This window comes from Crocuta crocuta, unplaced genomic scaffold, assembly GCF_008692635.1.
Source record: "Crocuta crocuta isolate KB4526 unplaced genomic scaffold, BGI_CrCroc_1.0 scaffold70, whole genome shotgun sequence".
Lineage (NCBI taxonomy): Eukaryota > Metazoa > Chordata > Mammalia > Carnivora > Hyaenidae > Crocuta > Crocuta crocuta.
The window spans coordinates 15,607,542-15,627,830 of NW_027528417.1; the positions used below are offsets into that span (position 1 = coordinate 15,607,542).

Sequence of the window (20,289 nt, forward strand, 5' to 3'; positions counted from 1 at the left end):
TTTTGAGAGGGATCATCACATCTCTACTTTGAAGATTATAGATCTCTACTTTGAAGATTGTATGAGTGTTTAATTTCCTATTTCTTTTTGCTTTACCACTTCACCTTTTACTAAGAAAGTATTTTCCCTAGCTTCTAATGCTCTTCAATGAAAGAGAGGCTCTCCTCATTCCAAGAATGTACTCATACCCTCAGATTGCTAAAGCATCAGGGACTTAAATAATTGCTAAATAGTCATGTTTATTGAACCTACACTTAGATTGAAATTCCTCACTGTCTAGTAACAAGATGTCTTCTGTTGAATGAAGAGTCCCTTTCATCTTGAAAGTGGACCTTTTTGGAGAGCATTCCAAAGCGCCAATCAAGCCAAGTGCCTTACCTTACCTTTGAACTCAGTGGGCTGGAAGTGTGTCCGTAATCTCTAGTTTGGGATTACCACAGGGCAAGAGGTGGTAAGAATATTGTGGGTGAATTAAAATCCCAAACTGTTAGTCTTAGTGAAACCTTTATTGGAGCTATTAATACATTCCTATTAATTAGCATTCTAAGTAATTGGGTTTTCCCTTTCCTCTTCTGTATCACCTTGTCCCTGGACTTGAACAGGGAGGGGAATAGAGGTTGCTCATAATCAGAGTTTCTGCAGACATGTGCAGGGTTGAGGTGAATACAATACAACAGGATGCCCTCTGATTTGAGCTAATGGCCTGGTTCATGATTTGTACTTAGAATCTTGCTCTCCACCAAACTAGCAATAACTACACTAAAGAAGAATGAAACAGTCAACAATAAGCCAATGAGTTAGAAAAGAAGAGATCTGAGGACTGGGTAATTTGTCCCTTAATAATCAAGACTTGATAGTACATTAGCATTCATAATAACCATCATTTGTGCAAAGTGGAAAATTAAGGGGAAAGGTAAACATAAGCTTGAGCTACTTCTTCAGTAGTTAAAGGACAAGTTCATTACCTGGTGTTCTGTGATTTTCAAATAGTTGATAAACCTACCATGTGTGCCTGACCTATACGCACAGAGCAACTGAAAATATTTTTTCCCCAGAAGAGGTGGACTTGGGATGATATTTTACTTCTGTGTACGTAATCAGTGCAAATACCAAGCCTCAGTCCTTGACATTAGATACATACTAGGACTCATAACCAAAGGCACGAGCAGCTCAGATGTGAAGAATCAGGTGGAGAAGGAAGTGGGGAAGACAGTTTTGAGGCAGCTCCTAGGAAAATGTCCAGGAGGAGACTACAAAGGTCTCTGAGGGGTCACAAATCCAAATGGCAGCAGAGGCCAAGCAGTTAATGTAAGTGAGGGAATTGAGAGAGTGTGAGGCCGTCAGGAGTGGTGGGGACTCTAGGAAACTGGAGAGTATGTGCCCTGTATAATGGAAGCAGCCAGCACTCAGCTCCAGCCAATTGCTGCCAGTTGGAAAGCTACCCAAGTATTAATAAATCTGATTTCTCAAGAGAAGCTGGGCTCCAGGTGTGTATATAATCCTCAAATCTTCCAATTTTAAAAATCACAGTGCAAGACAAATGAACATATTTCCTGGCCTCATAAGATCTGTGGGCCTCCAAGTTGTCACACTGATGCTCAAGAAATATAACCTAGGGATGTGATGGAAGACAATTATTAGTTCTTTTTCTTGCTTAACCTTGGTCACAGATTTTTGGTGCTGCACATGAAAATTGGTCTCCTACCAAAGGAGCAAATGAATGGGCTTCAGGAAGCTTAAGAGATCAGTGTCTTTGCATTGATGAAGGGTTTCTAGATGCCCTAAAATAAATGATCTGGAAAGAAAAGGGACTCAGAAGGTCAAAGAACATAAAGCAAAGTCAGAGTCTGACCAATAGATAGATATGACATGGAAATAAAGAGGAAATGCTCTCATCTCTGTTTGGGAAAAAAAGTTAAAGTGTAAGACTGTACCCTAGGAGAAGAGACTTGGACCTTCCAGAGAAGGGAAAGCAGGACAGCCAGCAGACTCATCATGAGGTTTCATGAGAGCCAATGAAGTAGCTTCTCAGGTTGTTGCCTTCAAGCATGTATCAAAGTAGCATTGGTTAAAGTGCATTCCATGGGATGTGAAAAGGAAACTCACAGGAGGACAATCATCAAATATACCTGGGAAATTCCAAGTTTAGTATATTTCTTTTCTGCATGAAATTATACAGCCTTTAATATAGAGTCTAATCTATTGAGACTATGCAAAAACACGGTATTTAGTTTCCCAAATTTACTTGACCATAGAACTCCCCTACCCCAGAGCATCTAATGAAACCAGTATTTTTGCTGATTTCACTTTGGTAAAGTCTCTGCACTAGAGACCAAAAGGGGTGCGCATACTCATATAACCCATAGACTATTTCTCCCTCTTGCCAGTGGGTGTGGGGGCAAATAACAGATCCAGAAGAATCCTGGTCAGTATCACTAGTGACTCTGGTATCTTGAGTAGGAAACTAAGGGATGTGGGGCAGAGGCAATGCTTAAGTCTCTTCCTCAGCCATGAGTCATAATTTTAGAAGAAACAGGCATGTATGGGGAACACAGAGCTTCTCTGTAGCCGATCTGAGAATGACTGTTCTCCTGGACCATGGATCTCGATGCTGGAATGACAGGCCCCTGGCCAGGAATCAGGAGCTTGTCACATAAACCAAGAGGAATATTTTTGGCCAGAGACTTGAGGACCAAACAGGAGTGCTTTCAAATGAGATTTAAGGGGATAAAGTAGAACGTTCAAATGAAACTCTAAAATCACAGCCCACGGAGGGGCAGCAGGTGTGAGCTAGAAATAAGAAGCCTGGCAGAGGAGGTGCCAAGCAGTTCTCCTGAGGAACTGGCAGGGAGGAACAGTGGGGTCACATCCACAGTGGGGACACGTTTGCCAACTGCACGGTGAGGGGGCAGAGCAAGCAGGTTGGGTTTCTCAGGGGAGTGAGCATGACCTCTGAGACCACAGACAGTCATTAGGATCAAACATACCAGAATGCTATGCTTGTGAGGGTGACAGGTTCACATGATCGCAGTCACTGCAGTGGGTGTTAGGAGTGCATACACAAGTATCAGAAGTCACAAACATCAGAGTGGAAGCAAAGCCGAGAGCATATGGATGAGCTTTTCTAAAGGGCAAAATAGAAAGGATTTTGCTGGCAGTGTATACTACAGTCTTCTCAGGCAGAGTGAGGCTCTGGCTGATACTTTCCTAGTTAAGATTTTGAAAACTGGCACAGGAAGAAGATGAAATAGGGATGGGAAGGGGGTATTTATCCAGGCATCTGCCCCATCTAATGAATCGTTGGCTTGCCTTGCTAACAATTTCATGACTTAAAAGGCAAAGGACGCAAGAAGGGAACTAGTTAGTCTGTATTTAATCTGACCAGGAGGTGTCCAGCTGGTTCATGGAATGGAAGGCACAGGAAACTCAGGAAGAAGTAACCAGATTGTTATGTAGTTTTATAACAGAAGGAAGAAATATGGTGCATGCTTATGCTGTGCCCCGACTCACCTCCCTACCTCTGCTACTTCCCACTTCCCTTTGGCACCTCCAGCCCCATTCTGATGAAAACTCTAGCCCAGACTTCAAGGGTGCCCACCAGGGATTTGAGGGCACAAGAGTCACCATGTTCCTTTCCCAGGAAATTTGACAAGAAAGGTGCATCACTTATATTTCAAGATGGAACTCAGAATCCACGAGGCCACAAAGCCAGTTTTATATGTGGCAATGGAGTTCTGTTGTGCCATTATCCAAGGGTCTGTCATACGATCCACTCAGTCAATATTCCCAACAGCCCTGCAAGGTAGATAATATCATCCCAATGCAAGATGAAGCAACTAAGGCACAGAGACTAAATAACTTGCCCCAGACTACATGGAAGTAAGTGACTGACCTTCATCAGTTCCACCAAGCTATCTCCCAAAACTAGATACATAATGGGTTAATTGGCTCTTGTAGTTTAGCCTGGGAACCCAATCTCAACATAACATTGTTTCTATGGGGAAATGTGCTCAGAGTGACAAACAACTGGCTTAACTAAGGAACTTTTGTAACCCGACCTATCAGAAATCTGGCACAGCCTCCTGTTCAGAAAGACTGGTTGTGGGAGAGAGAGAGAGGAGAGCAGGCTCATTCATCACCTCAGATACTAGGATCCCATTCCAGTGTGGCTTTGCATTTTCAAGAACTACAGTCTCAAATGCATCTACAGAGTAATCACCAGTGCACCTACCACACAGGGTAGATGTGAGGACCACATGAGGGACCATTTGGTTTGTAAAACAGCTAGTGCGGTCCCAGCACACAATAAACATTGGGTAAGTGGAGACAGAGATGATTCTCAACAGACAGAGATGACTCTCAAGGCAAAGTTCTGCTGTCTGTCTAGGGACCTACCTGGCAATCATAGTAGGGTGCGGGTGTGGACCTGTTTCTGGGGCCTTCCTCTGCTTACCCGGATGGTTTTGAGTTTCTAGCCTTGGTTGGTCAGGACCCAGGAAGTGGCCTTCCTCAGCACAAGCTCAAAGGCAGAGTGGCCTGCCTTTTCTAGGTGTCGGGGGCTTATGTTCTAACCAGCCATCCTCAGCTACCTGGGCTTTAATTGTCCTCACCCGCCTTCAAAGACCAGCTCCCGGGGCTGATGGACGTGTGAACGCTAGTAAAGCATAGTTCAGAGTCAAAAAGGCACACAACAGCTATGTAATCATTACAGAACCTTAGAGACACACATCCGCCCTGCCTTTGCCCCTTTTCCTCTGGGTGCACGATTTCTTTTTGTCCAGGTATTTGACTTTGCTTTCTGAGAGGGCAAGCTTATTCAGAGCCCTCTAGCATCAGCCAAATTGGCCTGAGGGGGATTTTCATTCCACAAATAAATCTTCAAAGGAAGAAAAGATTGTTAAAAGCAGCCAAACTCTGTGAGATTTTTAATATTTTTATTTTAATTTTTTGGATGGGGGAAGGGAGCAATGTTCTCTTGGCAAGGACAAATACTGACTGGAAAAACACTCCAGAGACTCAGGCCCTCAGGAGAGGAAAACCCTAGCTGCCTCGCCAGCTGTCGCTCCTGAGGGTCACCCCCAAAGTGGCAGGACCACATGGTGGCATTCACATCACTGTGGCAGATCTCAAGCAAGGCTCTGGGGCTTCTAGAGACCCCGTTGCCTCAGAGAGGCCATGCCTGTGAGCGTGCTCAGTAACAGTATCAGAGAAGCCGCCTGGTTTTGGCCTGCATGTATGTCTGCACACACACACACGTGTGTCCTCGGGTGCTGCACTGGGGGAGGAGCAGGTTTCAGACTTGCTGGAGGCCTGCCCTGAGGCAGAGACTTTGTCAGGTGCCAGACAGAAATGGGGAGAGCTCACCAAGGGAAAATATGTCCATAGTCCATGGAAATACACTGTCTTGGGTAGAAGAAAAGGGTCACTGTTCAGAGCAGGTAGATGCTCTGGACCCCAGACTCCATCAAAATGGTGGAGAGGCTGCCCAGTGGGTTTGGCCCTTTGTTACACTGGGACAAGAGTAGAGACCAGAGGCCAATAAGGAGGCCCAGACCATAGGCTCTGTGAAGAAGAGGGCTACGGGGCTCTGAGTACTAGAGCCAGCCAACCTGGAGCTGCAGTCTCCTGGCTGTGCCTGTGGCTGGGTAGATGTGAGCAAAGCCAGCCCACAAGCACAGCTAAGAATGGCCGACAGCTCTGCAGTTGCGAGCTGGTGTGGCTCTGGCTGACTTTTCCACTTCTCTCAGATGTATCCAGGGCACAGCAACAGAAGCCAGGGAAGGTGGAAAGGTAAGGGACAAACAAGGACTCGAAGTTGGGAACTGGGCCTTGGATTCCAGCCAGTGGATCACCAAGGCCTGGTCTCAGCTTCCTAATCTGTACCATGAGAAGGCTGCTCTGGCTTGGAGGAGAACCACCATCCAGAGCTGGTTTGGACTAGCGGTTCTGCATGTACCCTTTTACCATCAAACAGTGCACTGTTCTTATTCGTTCCTCATCACTCACCACCATGGGTGCCATATTGAATAAGATTTCTGTCAGCCATAAAGCTGTTCCAAGTAACAATTTGTTTTCCCATTTTTATTATCCGACGACATTCACTTACTATTCAGTCAATGCCTCTGGTTACCAAGAGGTGGCCAATGCAATTGGTTTAATTCCATTCCATGGCAAAAAATTTTAACCCACTGGTGAGCCTATGCAGTCTTTATTATGAGTAAATGCCCAAATACTATTTCACATTAAGAAATGTTGACAGCAACTCATGGAAGTTTGAGTTGGAAGATTCCTTTGATTCTTTGGAAGATTCCTTGGAACCTGTGATCTTCTGGCTGGGAATCCCCAGACCCCCAAAGGCCCCTTAAGAGCAAACAATCTGTCATCTGTGATTTTGCAGGTAATTTTTTACACAGAAAATGAGTAAAGAAGTGTTTTCAGAAGTTATTAAGAGGATTCCATATTTGTATTATAAAATACATTTTAGGCAAGTTCTTCCTCCTTTGTTGACCTTTGTTTTCTTTAGTTTCTTTCTTGAGCTATTCCCTCTTTTTTGTTCCCCACATTTCTGCCCACCCCCTCCTGGTCTCTAGTCACCAGTGCTCCAATCTGCTCACCACCCTAGATTTTTCTGAGTTCCATGAACACCATTCTGTCCCCAGTGTGGAAAATAGCCAGCAAATACCTTGCCCCTTGAAGCTGAAATACACTGAGCCAAGACAAATCTGTTGGCAGGAACATTGGGCACAAGAGTCACACTCAGAGAACAAAAACAGCTATTTATAAAGCCTCCTTCCTGATTGCTGGGGGCTCACTTTCCCTTGTACCAGAGGGGCCACTGCCCCCTCTTGGAAAAGATTCTTCTATCTACAGCTCCATGCCTGAGGGTCATGGAGTACCCATTCCAGTGAGCAGTGAGAACAGGGGACAGCATGCAGGCTGGATTAGATGTGGTGACAAGCTTTCTGATGGGCCAGGGCAGCTGGGTGTACGGGTGACACAGATGGCCTCTGCAGCACCTGTGAGGTAATGGTCACAGGCCCCTTACAGGACTTAGTATACTGGCCTTAGGACCAAGCCCACCTGCCTCGGCTCTTTCTTTTTTTTTTTTTTTAAACCTTTGATCTAAACTTTAGTTAACACAATTACTAAACTTCCGAAGGCACTTGGGATTCAAATAGTGTAAAATGTTAACAGATAAAGTATTGTCACTATTATTACTAAGTATTCTCACTATTATTACTAACCTTCATCATTCAATTATAATTCAACTAAAATTGCATTTGCCCTTTCTGTGTTGCTATCACATCTGTTTGATTTTGCTAGATTATCATTTACCTTAGTAACCTGACACTAGGCTACTATCTTCAGTGGTGGTAGCAAAGCACCACCAATAAGTCAACAAACCCATAAGAGTATTAACTGAAATTATTTGCTTTGTTTTTTAATTGTGCTGAACCTTATGAAAATTTATAATTATGTACTGAAGTAGCTGTTGACAAGGCATAGTTTTCCCCAGATGTGTAGTTTTTGGCCTTTTAAAAAATTTAATTTGTTGCCAACTCTAATAATCAGATTTTACATAAGACACATATTTCTGGCTTCTCTTTAAAAGATGGCAGTTCTGGCAATACTTGGGTCCACACCCCCTGCATGGCAACAATATGGAGTACTTGGGCTCTCTCACCATCTCCTGTATTAGGGTACAGGATACACCTTGTATTGTTCAGGGAGCTTGGAGAAACCCTAGAAAGCAGCCATTCCAGGCCCTTTATTATGATGAGGAAACTGAGGCCAGGACATCCTGAGTAAGCCATGGTGTCACATGCCAGTGTGTATGAGAACTGGGGCTACAAAGCCGATCTCCGGCCTACTGGCCCAGCATGCCCTCCGCCCCATCTGTCCGCCCCCTCCACACAACACAGAACACCATCTTATGGGTAGCATCTGTTTCACAAGACTGACAAAGAAGGCCGGACTGACTGAGTCATGACCCACTCAGGGAACCTGATTATCAAAGTCCAAACCACAAAGAGGAATACCATCACTTCAAGGGCTCCTATTTCTAGAAATAGCTGTAGTGTCCTCTTTGTAGCCTTCTAAGCCCAAAGAAATGTTTTCATGTTTTCACGACTTCAAAAGTCTATTGCCCTTAAAACTTCCATTATCAGAAAAGGGCCATCAGAAGCTCGTTGCCTTTGCTGGTAAAAATGCCCAGCAGCTAGCTTGGTTTTCCTTGTGGATATCCTTGAAAACAGGCTATTCATAGACTGTCAGGATGATGACTGAATCCAGCCCTAAATTGCTGACAAATACAAAAGAACATTTCTTAATTAGTCTCATTTTGCCCTTATCTGCCCAATGTAGAGATTCAGCTTACCAGTGTGCAATCGATGATATGTTCTTCTTAAGGGGGAAGGGCTTAAAAAAACCTAGGAATAGAATCAACCCACAGTGTCACTGCTGCTGTTTGCCTCTCCTCTGTGTGACTGAGAGTCCCCTGGATAAGGGTCTTCTGCCTCAAGGATGGGCTCACCTAGGTAGGTTAGAGCCTGACAATGAACCTAGGAGTTTCCTGGACATGGAAACCAGCCTCAGAATAACTGGTTAGGGATTAGTCATCTCCAGCTAAAAGGTGATTATGAGAAGGAAAGACATGATGAGCCAAAAAAAACTCAGGAAGAGAGATGCATAAAAAAACATTCCAGAAGTCATTAAAAACACGGTTAGCTTTATTTTCTTCAAATATATTGGCTGCCTGGGGTAGACCCCCACCCCCACCCTACGCCTGCCCCTACCCTTACAGCGGTAGGGGAATGAGTCTCCCAGTGATTGCATCTCCTAGCAACAAGAAAGAACAGTTAGTGAGTACTTACCATGCATTAAACACTGCTCGGTGCTCTATATTTGCCACATGAGCTTCACAACTTTGTTGGGTAGAAAACAGTATTCCCATTTTGTACAAGAAATGAGGCTTCAAAGAACTTAAGTCACTCACCTAGCCAGTAAGTGGCGGAACACCAAATGCCATGTTCTTGTACAAGTGAAGGCGAAACAGACAGAAATCAGTGTCATGTGCAGTAGCAGTAACCATCCAGCAAGAGCTGACAGTCAAGTGTCTGGGGAGACATCTTCAAAAGAGAAGGCAGCACACTGGCATTCAGGCTCTGGTTGACAAGGTGGGGTAGGGGCTGTATCTCCCACTGCAAAGTGTAGAGTATCACATGCCTACAGGCTTTTACCAAAGGCTGGCAATGGTCAAGGAAAAGGAGAAAAAGATGAGACAAAGGAGAATGCATACATCAATCTGTGGAATTTTTATTGGTAGCAACAGTACCTATTCATAGAGTTCTCCTCAGACCGAAAAGAGATAATATATGTGAAATGCTTAGCAGAGTACAAAATCAAAAGGCCAAAGCCTGGTTCCAGGTCAACAAGAAGCCCGTCAGCCCGCCATGCTGCATAGATCTGCTCTGACAGTATAGACAGAACCTAAGAATCCAGGTTATTGCTCACCTGGTGTCTTGGTATGTAATGATCGTAGGCTGGGAGTTTGGTTTCCTTCCTGACCTTATAAAGGCAGAGAAAGGGGACAACCAGTAACCTGCAGAGAACCCTGCCTCAGATAAGCCTAACAGTGAAATCCTTGACAACACATCAACCTATATGAAAAAAAGTTCTGTCTTACATCCCCTGGCTTGAAGCCATCCTCCACCTCAGAGCCCACCGTTAATGGTTGACCTCAATCAGTCAGGGTTCTGGGAGCCATCTTTACCTTTGTCCCGGTGGCAGGCTCTTCCTTTCTCTATCTCTACCCCCACAGCCTCTCTGCCTTTGTACTTTGAACCATTTTGGTGGCTAGGATTGAAACAACCAGAATAATTTCCCTTTAGATGATCTCAAATAAAGGCTAATGGCTATTTTTCTGATTAACCAGATAAGGGACCTTCATTGTGAAGAGAGTGCTTTGACTACTGATAGGGCGCCGGCAACATTCAGTCAACAAACTTAATGTGTTTAGGGGATGAGGGCCCTCCATAGACCAAAATATCATAGGTGATATTATATGTCTCCCAAACTGGTTTGCCTTCCAGCATTCCCTGTTCTACTCTGCTGGCGATGATTCAAGGACAGTGCCCCTGCCCCATTTCTGGGTGAGCTGAGAGAAGGAAAGGTACAGGGTGTCTGAGGAGCGTATGGCTTTATTAGGGTCAGTTCTGGTCTCCCTGACTCTGAGACTGTGTCGATCCAAAACCAGGGGGTTCCGATGACAGATTCAATTCAAACTCCCCCGGCCACTGGGAGTTAGGAGGGCCTGACGCTCTGCATCAGGCAGTATCTCCTAGGGTATAATGTAACCACTAACACACCAGGTCCCCAAGTGCATCCATTTAATAAGCTGGTGAAGGAGAACCATGTCGTAAGGGCAACAGGAACACACACCACCGCACCACAGAGTGTGCGAAAACATACTGCGACACGGTGGCAGGGTAGCGGAGCACAGGCAGTGTTGGGTGCCACTCTGCACTAACTTGCTTCACAACCTTAGACAAGTTACCTATCCTCCCCGGATCTTAGTTTGCTTATGTGTTGCAGTGGTATCTACCCCATAGGGTAGCATATGTAGAGACTTGAAAGAGGTAGCACACGTGAAATGTTTAGCAGCCATGGATATAGGCCATGGGAATGGAATGTATTCACTTCTAACTAAACCGTGCCTGTGTTAAAAAAAGAAGTAAAAGCTCTTAAATTTTGGACACATAGTCTTCTGTGGGTCAAAGTTCAAATGTTGGTGTCTCGGTGAAGCTATTAAAAGAGCATAAGCTCTGTGAGGCCAGAGATCCTTACTCATCACTTTCCTCCAAAGTTTACACGGTGCCTCACCCATAGTATGGCTCAACAGATGTTCTGTGGATGGATGCATGGATAGATAGGCCAAAACATAGAAGTGCTGTCCTTCAGTTACAAAGAGGGCTGCCGCTGGAGAATGGATTTCCTCTGTCCCTCTCTCAGTGAATAGCACCTGACATCCCTCATGCTAAGATAAAAATTTGGGTGTCACTGTGACCATTCTTTCTCATTCACTCCTCACAAGCAATCAGCTCTGTCGGTTCTACCTCTTAAATTTTAGCTTGCGAATGCATTCTCTTTGCCATAACTCCACTGTCACTGCCTTTGTTCAGGGCCTTCCCAGTTCCATTCTGGGTTTCTACACCACCTGCAAACTACTTTCTAGGCCTCCAGTCTGTACCCAGCCCTTCCAAGTGTGTTCCAGCTCCACACTTGGGACAGAGTGATTTTTAAAAAGCACAGATTTGATCAAGACATTGCTGCCACCCCACACTCCCAAACCCTTGCCAGCAGCCTCATTAAGGATGTTCCATGACACACTATAGACTTAAAGATAAAGCCTGAACACCTAAGCATGGCATCCTCAGCCTTCACAAATGTGCCCCTGTCTGCCTCTCTGGTCTTACCTAGCCAGTCACCAACCCACCCACCTTGGGCTCCAGGACACCTGTAGCAAGTTTATGCTCTCTCTTGCCCTGTGCCATTGCCTGGGCTTCTTCCTCTGCCCGGAATACTTTTCCTCCACCTTCCCTGTTCCCTTCCACATTCTTTGGAACTCAGCCTCGCCATCACGCTCCTGGGTTGCTTTCTCTAATTGACCCTGGCCCAAGAATTGGATATCTTTCCTCCTAGGTACTCCCAGGGCTTCGGGCTTAGCCCACAACTCTGTGATCTTTTTCCCTGCCTGTCCTTCCCGGGTGCCTGGCTCACACAGTGCAGTGTTTTATCTTCAGTGTACCTAGTACACCCTCATCTAGTTCTGGCACAATGAGTTTCTTTTTTTTTTTTTTTAAATCCCTGCTTTTATGAAGCTTATATTCTCTCGCTCTTTCTTTTTATGTTTATCTATTTTGAGAGAGAGTGAGAGCCAGTGGGGGAGGGGAAGAGAGGGAGGGAGACAGAGACTCCCAAGCAGGCTACACACCATCAGCACACAGAGCCTGATGCAGGGCTCGAACTCACGAACCATGAGATCATGACCTGAAACGAAATCAAGAGTCAGATGCTTAACTGACTGAGCCACCCAGGTGCCCTGGCACCGTGAGTTTCTTGAATTGATAAATGTGTTGTGTCACACCCAACATTCACTTTCTCAGAAGCATATTCATAATCAACATCACGTCTTTGGATGCTGTGTGACCAGGCAAGATAATTAGCCAAGGATTAGAGTATGGTATATAACTCTAGAAAAATCTATTAGAATAAACATGTGGAGAACATATGTTTCTAACCAAACATCAAGACATGATCTGACAAATATGATCACATGTTTTTCTGTCCTAGAAACATTTGCACATATGATATCTATAGCCACCCAATCTGATCTGTCATTTTTGCCCTACTATGTTACCCAAACATGCCAACTCAAGACATTGAATTAATAGCCAACATGTAAGTGACTAATGTTCTTGGTGAGCTTGCTATGCAGTAAGCATTATGTGAAGTGCTCTGCAATCACTTACAAAGTGATTTAATCTTCTCACTTACCCTCTGAAGCAGATCTTTTTATTATCGCCATCTTACAGATGAGGAAACGAAGGCGTAACACTTGCCAAGGATTACACAGGCAGCAATGAACATCTTACCAGCAGTAGATGAGTGGTCTGTTTGATCCTCTCAGTCATTCTGCTACACTGACCTAGCCATGACCTCTTAACCTTATTAGATTATCAGAAGAGCCACTGCTGGGCAAAAATAGCTGGTAGCTTCCGGAAATTTTTATTAAAACTCTAAATCTCCTGGCAATAACTTTCAAAAGTCATGATTCAGACCAGAAGTGATATTTGAAAATGGAATCACAATGCAGGTCTCTTGTCTACAGAGATGCTTTCACTGCCAGAGAGGAATGCTCAACCTTGACATTTATGACAATCTGTGTTTTTCCTGTCATGGGGCTTTCACCATCATTGTCCATTGAAAGGCACTGGCCCTCATTGTATCCTCCCTGAGGAATCCTGTCAGGTTTAATCAGTCTGTCCTGTTCCTTGATTGCCATTTCATTGGGATCTAGAGGAATGTTTCTTAAAGTTCTGACAGCTGACCACCAACATAATGATCCCCCCGGGCACTTATAAAAATGAATATTCCTGGGCCCCATACCTATCGCATAGAATCTCTACAGATTGAAGCCCCAGGAAGCAGCATTTTAATCGCATTCTCCAGGCAAGTCTTACGAATACCAATGTTTCAGAACCACAGATGTGGTCTCCACATCCTCACAGCTCCAAGTGTGCTCCCTGGACCAGCACCAGCAGCTTGCTAGAAAACACGAAGTTCTTAGTAAGAACCCCAGTCCTGAAACAGCTGAATCAGAACTTGCATTTTAAAGAAGGTGATTTGTATTCACATTACTGTGCATAGAGAGAACCAGTGATCTAGAACAGGGTTTCCCAATGTTTTTCACTTCATGGCATGAGTGGAAAACAAAAGCACTTGTTTAGCATACAGATGAGAATGCCCACTGCGACAAAAGGGGCTCAGCGTCAACTTGGCCACCCCGAAGACTGAGGGGATCGATATTCCGGGTGTGCCTGATCACAACACACTAGCTGAGTAGCACTGGTCTACTTAGAAGAGTACCCAATTCTGCTAACTTTCTTCATTAGGCATAACTCCCTAAATCTTGACTGTTCTTATTTCCCTCATTATTTATCATTTCTTTCCAAGCATACATAGAGTCAGAAAGGCTACATCAATAAGGCCTTAGAAATCGTCATGCAATGGAAGAACACAGTCACATCTTCACATTCCAGGTGGACTCTTTGAGAAACGCAGAGATAAAAAGTTGTCTGTTATTCTGAAAAGTCATCTGCTATGCACCAAGGAATACGAGGAAGAAATAAGAGCCTTCTGCCTCCCAAAGAATGCTCTTTCCTCTTAGTCCACAAATCTGAGGATGGAGGATCACCAGCACACAAGGTGGCTTCCTCTCTCCTGAAGAATGTGCCAAGAAAAATGTGATTTTGTTTAATCCTTCCCTAGCCAAATCTGCCAGCTTATAAACTGGACAGGTGTCCTTCTCTTAGCAAGCCCCTGATAATGGGACGACAGTTGGGATGGAGGGAATGGAAATAGAATACCTTCAGACACACTACTTGGTGAGATGATCTGATCAACATGACCAAGTGTCCAGACACACCATCTGACTTTGCAAAGCCCCCAACTACATGGGAATCCCTTCCCTTCCCCCACTAAAGAAGATGTTGAAAAAATTTAAAGCTCTAAATGATGAGCTCTTACTCTGAAACAAATGACAAGATCTATCCCTAAATGAAATATTGTAGTAAACTAAGCAAATATAATTGCGGAAGAGGTGGTGGGAGAGAACTCTTGCTCCCAAACAACTCACTTTTTTTCTTCTCTTTTCACTTTATCTGCAAATATGGTCTAATTCTCTCCATTCTGCTTCCCTCGGAGGGAAGACAAAGTAGTCCATGGTTTGGTTGGGTGAGTGTGGGACTATCTCTTCTCTGTGCCAAGACTGAATATACCTCGTCTCAAAAGTGGGTCTGATCTTCCCTTCCTACCCCAGCAATACCCAAGAGAGGGCTCTACCTGAAGTCCCTCTGCATTAGTAGTAGAGAGGACCATGATCAGAGCATGGTGTCCCTTGCCACCTCTGATTGATTTTCATAGAACCCTTCCCTTGACCCAGATCCAGAGGCAACACACCTTTCTCCTGCCCTTGACCAGGAAGTTCAGAGCCGTTGGCGGTTCAGCCGAGTAGCCATGATGCCTATGAAATATGTGGGTTTTTCTGTAAGTTCTTTGCCGGAACAGTGGGTGAAAAAATCTCTACCCCTGATCATCTAATCAACAAGTGCTGAAAACACAGGAGTGGGGAAAGCTGAGGGCTTGGGCCTCTCAGCCTCAACAGCATGGCTATGTTACGTGACCTCTTCAAAGGCAGGATACTGAGCCAGCTCTCTGCTTCATGGCGCAGGATGAAGAACAAGCTGTGGTACTTTGAATTTGGCACCTCAGAGACCTTTGCGGCCACGTGCAAGAAGCTGCATGACCACATAGAGTTGGAGGTGAGTCCTCAGATGGGAGTAAGGCTTCCCTGGACCTTAGTTCTGCTCCTGGACTGTCACACACACACCCTCAGGACATATCCCCTGGGTCCTGAAGAGGTGACCCAGAATGGAGTCCGTTTGTCATATCTCCATTCTGTTCCCAAACACCTCTGCAGCCTCACGCGGACGGGGCTCATCACTGGACCTGCCTTTTTGGGCCTGTCCAGAGAGTCCTTGCAGCTCTGGTGATTAGAGGTCCATTCCTTTCCTCAGCTCCATCCCCACCGTGGCCTTGCAATTGCCCCTTTGCAGAGAGGCGAACACTCAGTGGTCGCAGGCACAGGAAGACAAACTGCTGGTGGGGAGAGGCAATGTCCCAAGGCTGGTAAAAGTCTGGGAGCTGACAGCCACAGGGCAGACACCCCCCAGCTCACTCCATCCCCGCTGTCACAGCTGCTTCAAAGAGCCGACTCAGAGGTACCCCAGGTCAGCTTCGTGGGCGTGCAACCTGTGCAGCTGCTCAGAAGGGCCCTCAGGTCAATGCTCTTCTGTCACCATCTTGAAATTCTTGAAGACTTTTTAACAAAGAGCCCTGCCTTTTCATGTTGACCTGGGCCCCTCAAATTACGCGGCTGATCCTGTCGCTAACTCTTGCAGCACTTTTAGCAGCCTGCCTCAGTTTGCCTGAGGCTTCTCTACCAAGGTTCCTAAGCTGCCCGCCTCCCACCCGCTCGCTCTACTCCTGCTGGGCTCCCCTCAGAAGTCTCTTCACCACTCTGCGAGGGCTTCCCCGGTCTCCGGCCACCTGAAAGCCCAAATGTCTGCACACCAGCTTGCCTCAGCTCTGTGGCTCCTCAGGCCAGTGGTTCCCTTGCCCATGGTTCTCAGCTACCGCACTACCTTCCCGTGGGATTCAGGCCTGTCGCCCTGTTCCTACTTGAGAAAAACAAGTGAAAGAGGCAGCCAAAGAGTTCAGCCAGGGTGGGCCTCCCCTGGCCCACCAGCTTTGTCTCTAGGCCTGAATTAGCAGTCAAGTTGGGCCCGGGCACCCCTTTGAGGAGGAGCATTTGGCCTAAAGCAGTGTGGGAAAGCCCCACTGTTCCCTATGGAAGGCAGCCTGTGCGCACAGGGAGTTTTCACAAACAAAACACAAAGCCAGAGATCCTGTGCTTCTCTTTGACTCATCTGCCTGCCTCTCCCCTCCGGTTGCTGGGTTACCAATCCCAGGGTGGGAGGAGCTGGTCAGGGCTAATCCCTAGAACTTTTGGCCAGCTCAGGGCTCCGTCGGAGAGCAGAAAGGCCCAGGAGCCAGGGCTTTGTGTCCCAGGTGGGACCGCTGCCCCTGGGAGAGGCTGAGGAGCTAGCCCACCTCTCTGAATCCACTGCCTGGGAGGGAGTTCCAGAGAAGCAGGATGGGGCTGGGTTTGGAGCCTGAGCCCGGCCAACAGAAATGTGTGTGCATTTCTCCCATTGGCATGATCGCCTGGTGGGGTCTCTTTAAATATACCCCAAGTGAGGGACAGCCCCGGCCTAACCACTGCCAGCTGCAGGCAGGCACACAGCAACTGCTTGTTCTCCCTGCAGCTGGCCTTGAAACTGTGCCCAGAATAGAGCAGCTCTGCTCCCCTGTCTCTGCAGCTCGCCCTCCTGGCTGCTGGCTCCCTCTGGGGCCAAGACACAACAAGGGCTCCTCCTCAACCACACAAGGGGCTAGTGGCCTCCCTGCAAAAGATGCCGGTGACCTCTGGACGGGGTGGGATTGTTCACGCTGTGGGCTCTTGGGGACTTTGGGGAGCATTTCCTGTTTTCCTTATCTACCCATAATGAGTCTTTTTAGCATTTATTCATGGGGGGGTCATGTGACAGGCAGCTTCTAACACCCACAGGACTGGGGCCGGCACCATTTTTCCATCCAGAGAGCAGTGGGTGGACGGTCCTGTGCCTTGTGATCCAGAGGGGGGACAGAGAGACAGAAGAGGGCATGGCATGTGAGGGATGGGGTTGTCCTGATGTGAGAGCATCAGGGGCCTTGGGGAGAGCAGCGAGAGAGGCTGGCTAAGTGACCTGCTAAATGTGGCCGCTACACACAACAGCCCACGCCCATGAGGGCTAGCACACTCATCAGTTCAAGGTCAGTGACCCCAAGAATAACTGCATACAGGTGTTTATACTACCCATCACCACTCTCAAAGCCCTAGCTCAGCTTTTATTGCATCGTCACACAGCAACCCTATGTGCTGCGTAGGTCAGGTGTTATTATTCCCATTTCATGGAAAAGCAAGCTGAGCCACAGAACGTTAGGAGGGTAAACGGAAAAGCATAAAGGGAAGAGGAAAAAGTCACATGTTTCAGCTGCCTACCATAATGTGTCCTCATTTGACACAATAACCCAGTGAGGCAAATATCATCACTTTTTTAAAACAGTGTTTGTTTATTTTTGAGAGAGCACAAGCACGGAAAGGAGAGGGAGACACAGAATCCGAAGCAGGCTCCAGGCTCTGAGCTGTCAGCAGGGAGCCCAACGCGGGGCTGGAAACTCAACGAACCATGAGATCATGACCTGAGCCAAAGTTGAACGCTTAACCAGTTGAGCTAGGCAGGTGCCCCTCATCACATTTTTCTAAGTAGAGAAACTGAAGCTCAGATACATGAACTGAGGCTCAGTAACTTGACTAAGATTCTATTGCTGGAAACTGGTAAGAGAAAACATTTGAGGGCTCCTGGAATGAGTTTAGTTTGAACCCAGTAGAGATTTACCTTAACAGTGCCAGAAACTCAGTGAATTCTTCAGCATAGATACAGGTTTTTCCTCCTTTGCTGAATGTGGGCCCATTTGGTCCCATCTCTGCTGAGGCAGCCAGGTGGGTCTGCTGAGAAATGCTTTAAAACAACAGGAGACACAGTCCTAACCTGCTCGTTTGGGAAAGGAGTCCGTTCCCGCTGGACCACAGGAGAGTCAGGGCTCTGCCTTAAAGTTTACAGAACGCTTTCCCATGCTGCATCTCATTTTATTTTGATCCATCAAATGCTGAGGGCAAATATTCACATCTTTATGCGTCAGGAAGCTGAGGCAACTTGAGAAACAGCATACACTGCTAGGGGTTGAGGGGAACAGATAGTAAAGTCTATGTAGTTGCTGTGTGTGTGTGAGAGAGAGAGAGAGAGAGAGAGAGACACGCTGGTAAAAATCGGGGTGGTAAGACTTTAAAACTAACCTGAGATTACGCAGGGAAGGTCTCCATTAAAAGCCTCTCACAGGCAATACCACCTGCTTCTCTGAGGCTAGTGGCTTGTTGAGAAGGACTAAGAGGCTTCGTTGCTTCTCTGGAAGCTTACAGCCCAGTTGACAGCTGGTTAATATAGTATACTCACTTAACTAGTGCTAAGGAAATTAGATCCAGGAGTCCTGGGGAACCACGTGAGCCAGATCACTCTAGACGCTGTTTTGAGCTGCTCAAAGACTCGGGCCTGGGAGAAGGTAATGCTAGATCTCCCGCTTATCTGTGGACACTCAGCCAGGGCAGGCGCAGTGAAAGGCACCTGGCCCGGACACATAAGACCAGGAAGTTAGCCCAGCTCTGTAATTAGGTCAAGAATTTGTTGAACAGTGTGTCTGGGCCTCAGTATTCTTATCTATAAAATGGGGAGAAGGGGTTAGGCTATTTCTCAAAGCTATTATCCAGATTAAAATTTTCATGTTTGTTTTTTTTAAAAACTAGCAACAGAGCCAAGTGCCTCCCAGAATCTGCAAAGCAGCCCTAAGTGGCAGGTGTCGTCACCTTTCCAGAGTAGGGGATAAAAGCGAAGAGAAGGCAAGGGGTTCCCTTGAGGTCTACAGCCTCTGGATGGTCAGGTCAGGTTTCCAAATCCAGATTTGCCCAAAACCCAGGACTTTCAAGGCAGTACTTGTACTTCGAGTTTATAACCCAGATTCTCAACTAGGTGTGGGGCATGTGTGATCTCCTTTTATTCACACGCTTTTATTTATTTTAACATTTCGGATAGCATTAAAAGTAGGCATGAGATTGTTTACCTTTATCAAAAAGAGAACATATCAAATATTGCAAATGCTCGCTCTAAATGCTTCCTTTCCGGCAACTATGAACACTAGTGTTCTTCCTGGAAAATGGGTGCTCCATAAATTGTGGCTGACACTAATTAGGAAGCCAGCATGTCACCCACATGACTGTCATCATCCCTGGTCTCAGACTGCTCTGACTTCTCTTCCCTCCCAAAATGCCATGAAGGTTCATTTTAATCTGATTTCACCTGAATAAACAGATAGGGGCTGGGGTGAGGGAGGGACACAGTGAGTCACCTCCCCCACCCCAGGCCCAGAATAGCTTTGGAAAGGTTTTTAGACGTGATCATAGCTAGGTGGAGCCAACCAGGCAGGCTTCAACTCGAGCACTTATTTTACATGCTGTGGAAATTTTTCATTTTACTGGCTAAAAATAAGAACTTCCAAAATTCCTTGATATTTTATCTACTTTAAAACAATGTTCACAAGGGAAGGCTAGCTGGCTCCACTAATATGAATTTCTGCATGGGGAAAAGTGAATCCAAATTTGGAAGCTGCTCAAAAAAAAATGTTATCCAGTATATTTTGGGAATCGGCACATCAATTTCCCCCCACACCCCACAACGTTTAATTGAGGATTTTTAAAAATGCAACAAAGTCTTGGGAACAATATATCAAATACTCCCATTTCCTCCCTTCACTTAGAAATATTTGTCAATATTTTGTTTTATTCCCCTTAAGTACATTTTAATCAAAGGAATAAACTATTACAGATAGACGGGGCACCTGGGTGGCTCAGTTGGTTGGGCGTCCGACTTTGGCTCAGGTCATGATCTTGTAGATCATGAATTCGAGCCCCTCATTGGGCTCTATGCTGACAGCTCAGAGCCTGGAGCCTGCTTTGGATTCTGTGTCTCCTTCTCTCTCTGCCCCTCCCCTGCTCATGCTCTGTCTCTCTCTCTCTCAGAAATAAACATTAAACAAATTTGAAATAAAATATTACAGATAGAATTGAGTTCCCCCACAATCCCTTTGTGCCCTGCAACTTGCCTTTTTCACTCACCACGATGTTCCTGAGATCTCCCTATGCTGATGCTGATAGAGCCAGTTGGCTACTTTTAACATCTCTGTGGTCTCTGCACCCCCTCCCACCCCACCCCCTCATCCCCCCCCCCCCCAGAGATG

At 46.1% G+C, this 20,289-nt stretch overlaps 1 protein-coding gene across 3 annotated transcripts in view; it reads left to right on the forward strand.

Moving 5' to 3' along the window:
• Window positions 1-20,289, forward strand: part of DGKG (diacylglycerol kinase gamma) — a 160,401-nt gene that overhangs the window by 87,601 nt on the left and 52,511 nt on the right. For all 3 annotated transcript variants that reach the window (XM_077754424.1, XM_077754425.1, XM_077754426.1), the window contains one exon: window positions 15,011-15,101. In XM_077754424.1, the coding sequence (XP_077610550.1) occupies window positions 15,011-15,101 (91 nt within the window). The remainder of the gene's footprint in view (window positions 1-15,010; window positions 15,102-20,289) is intronic.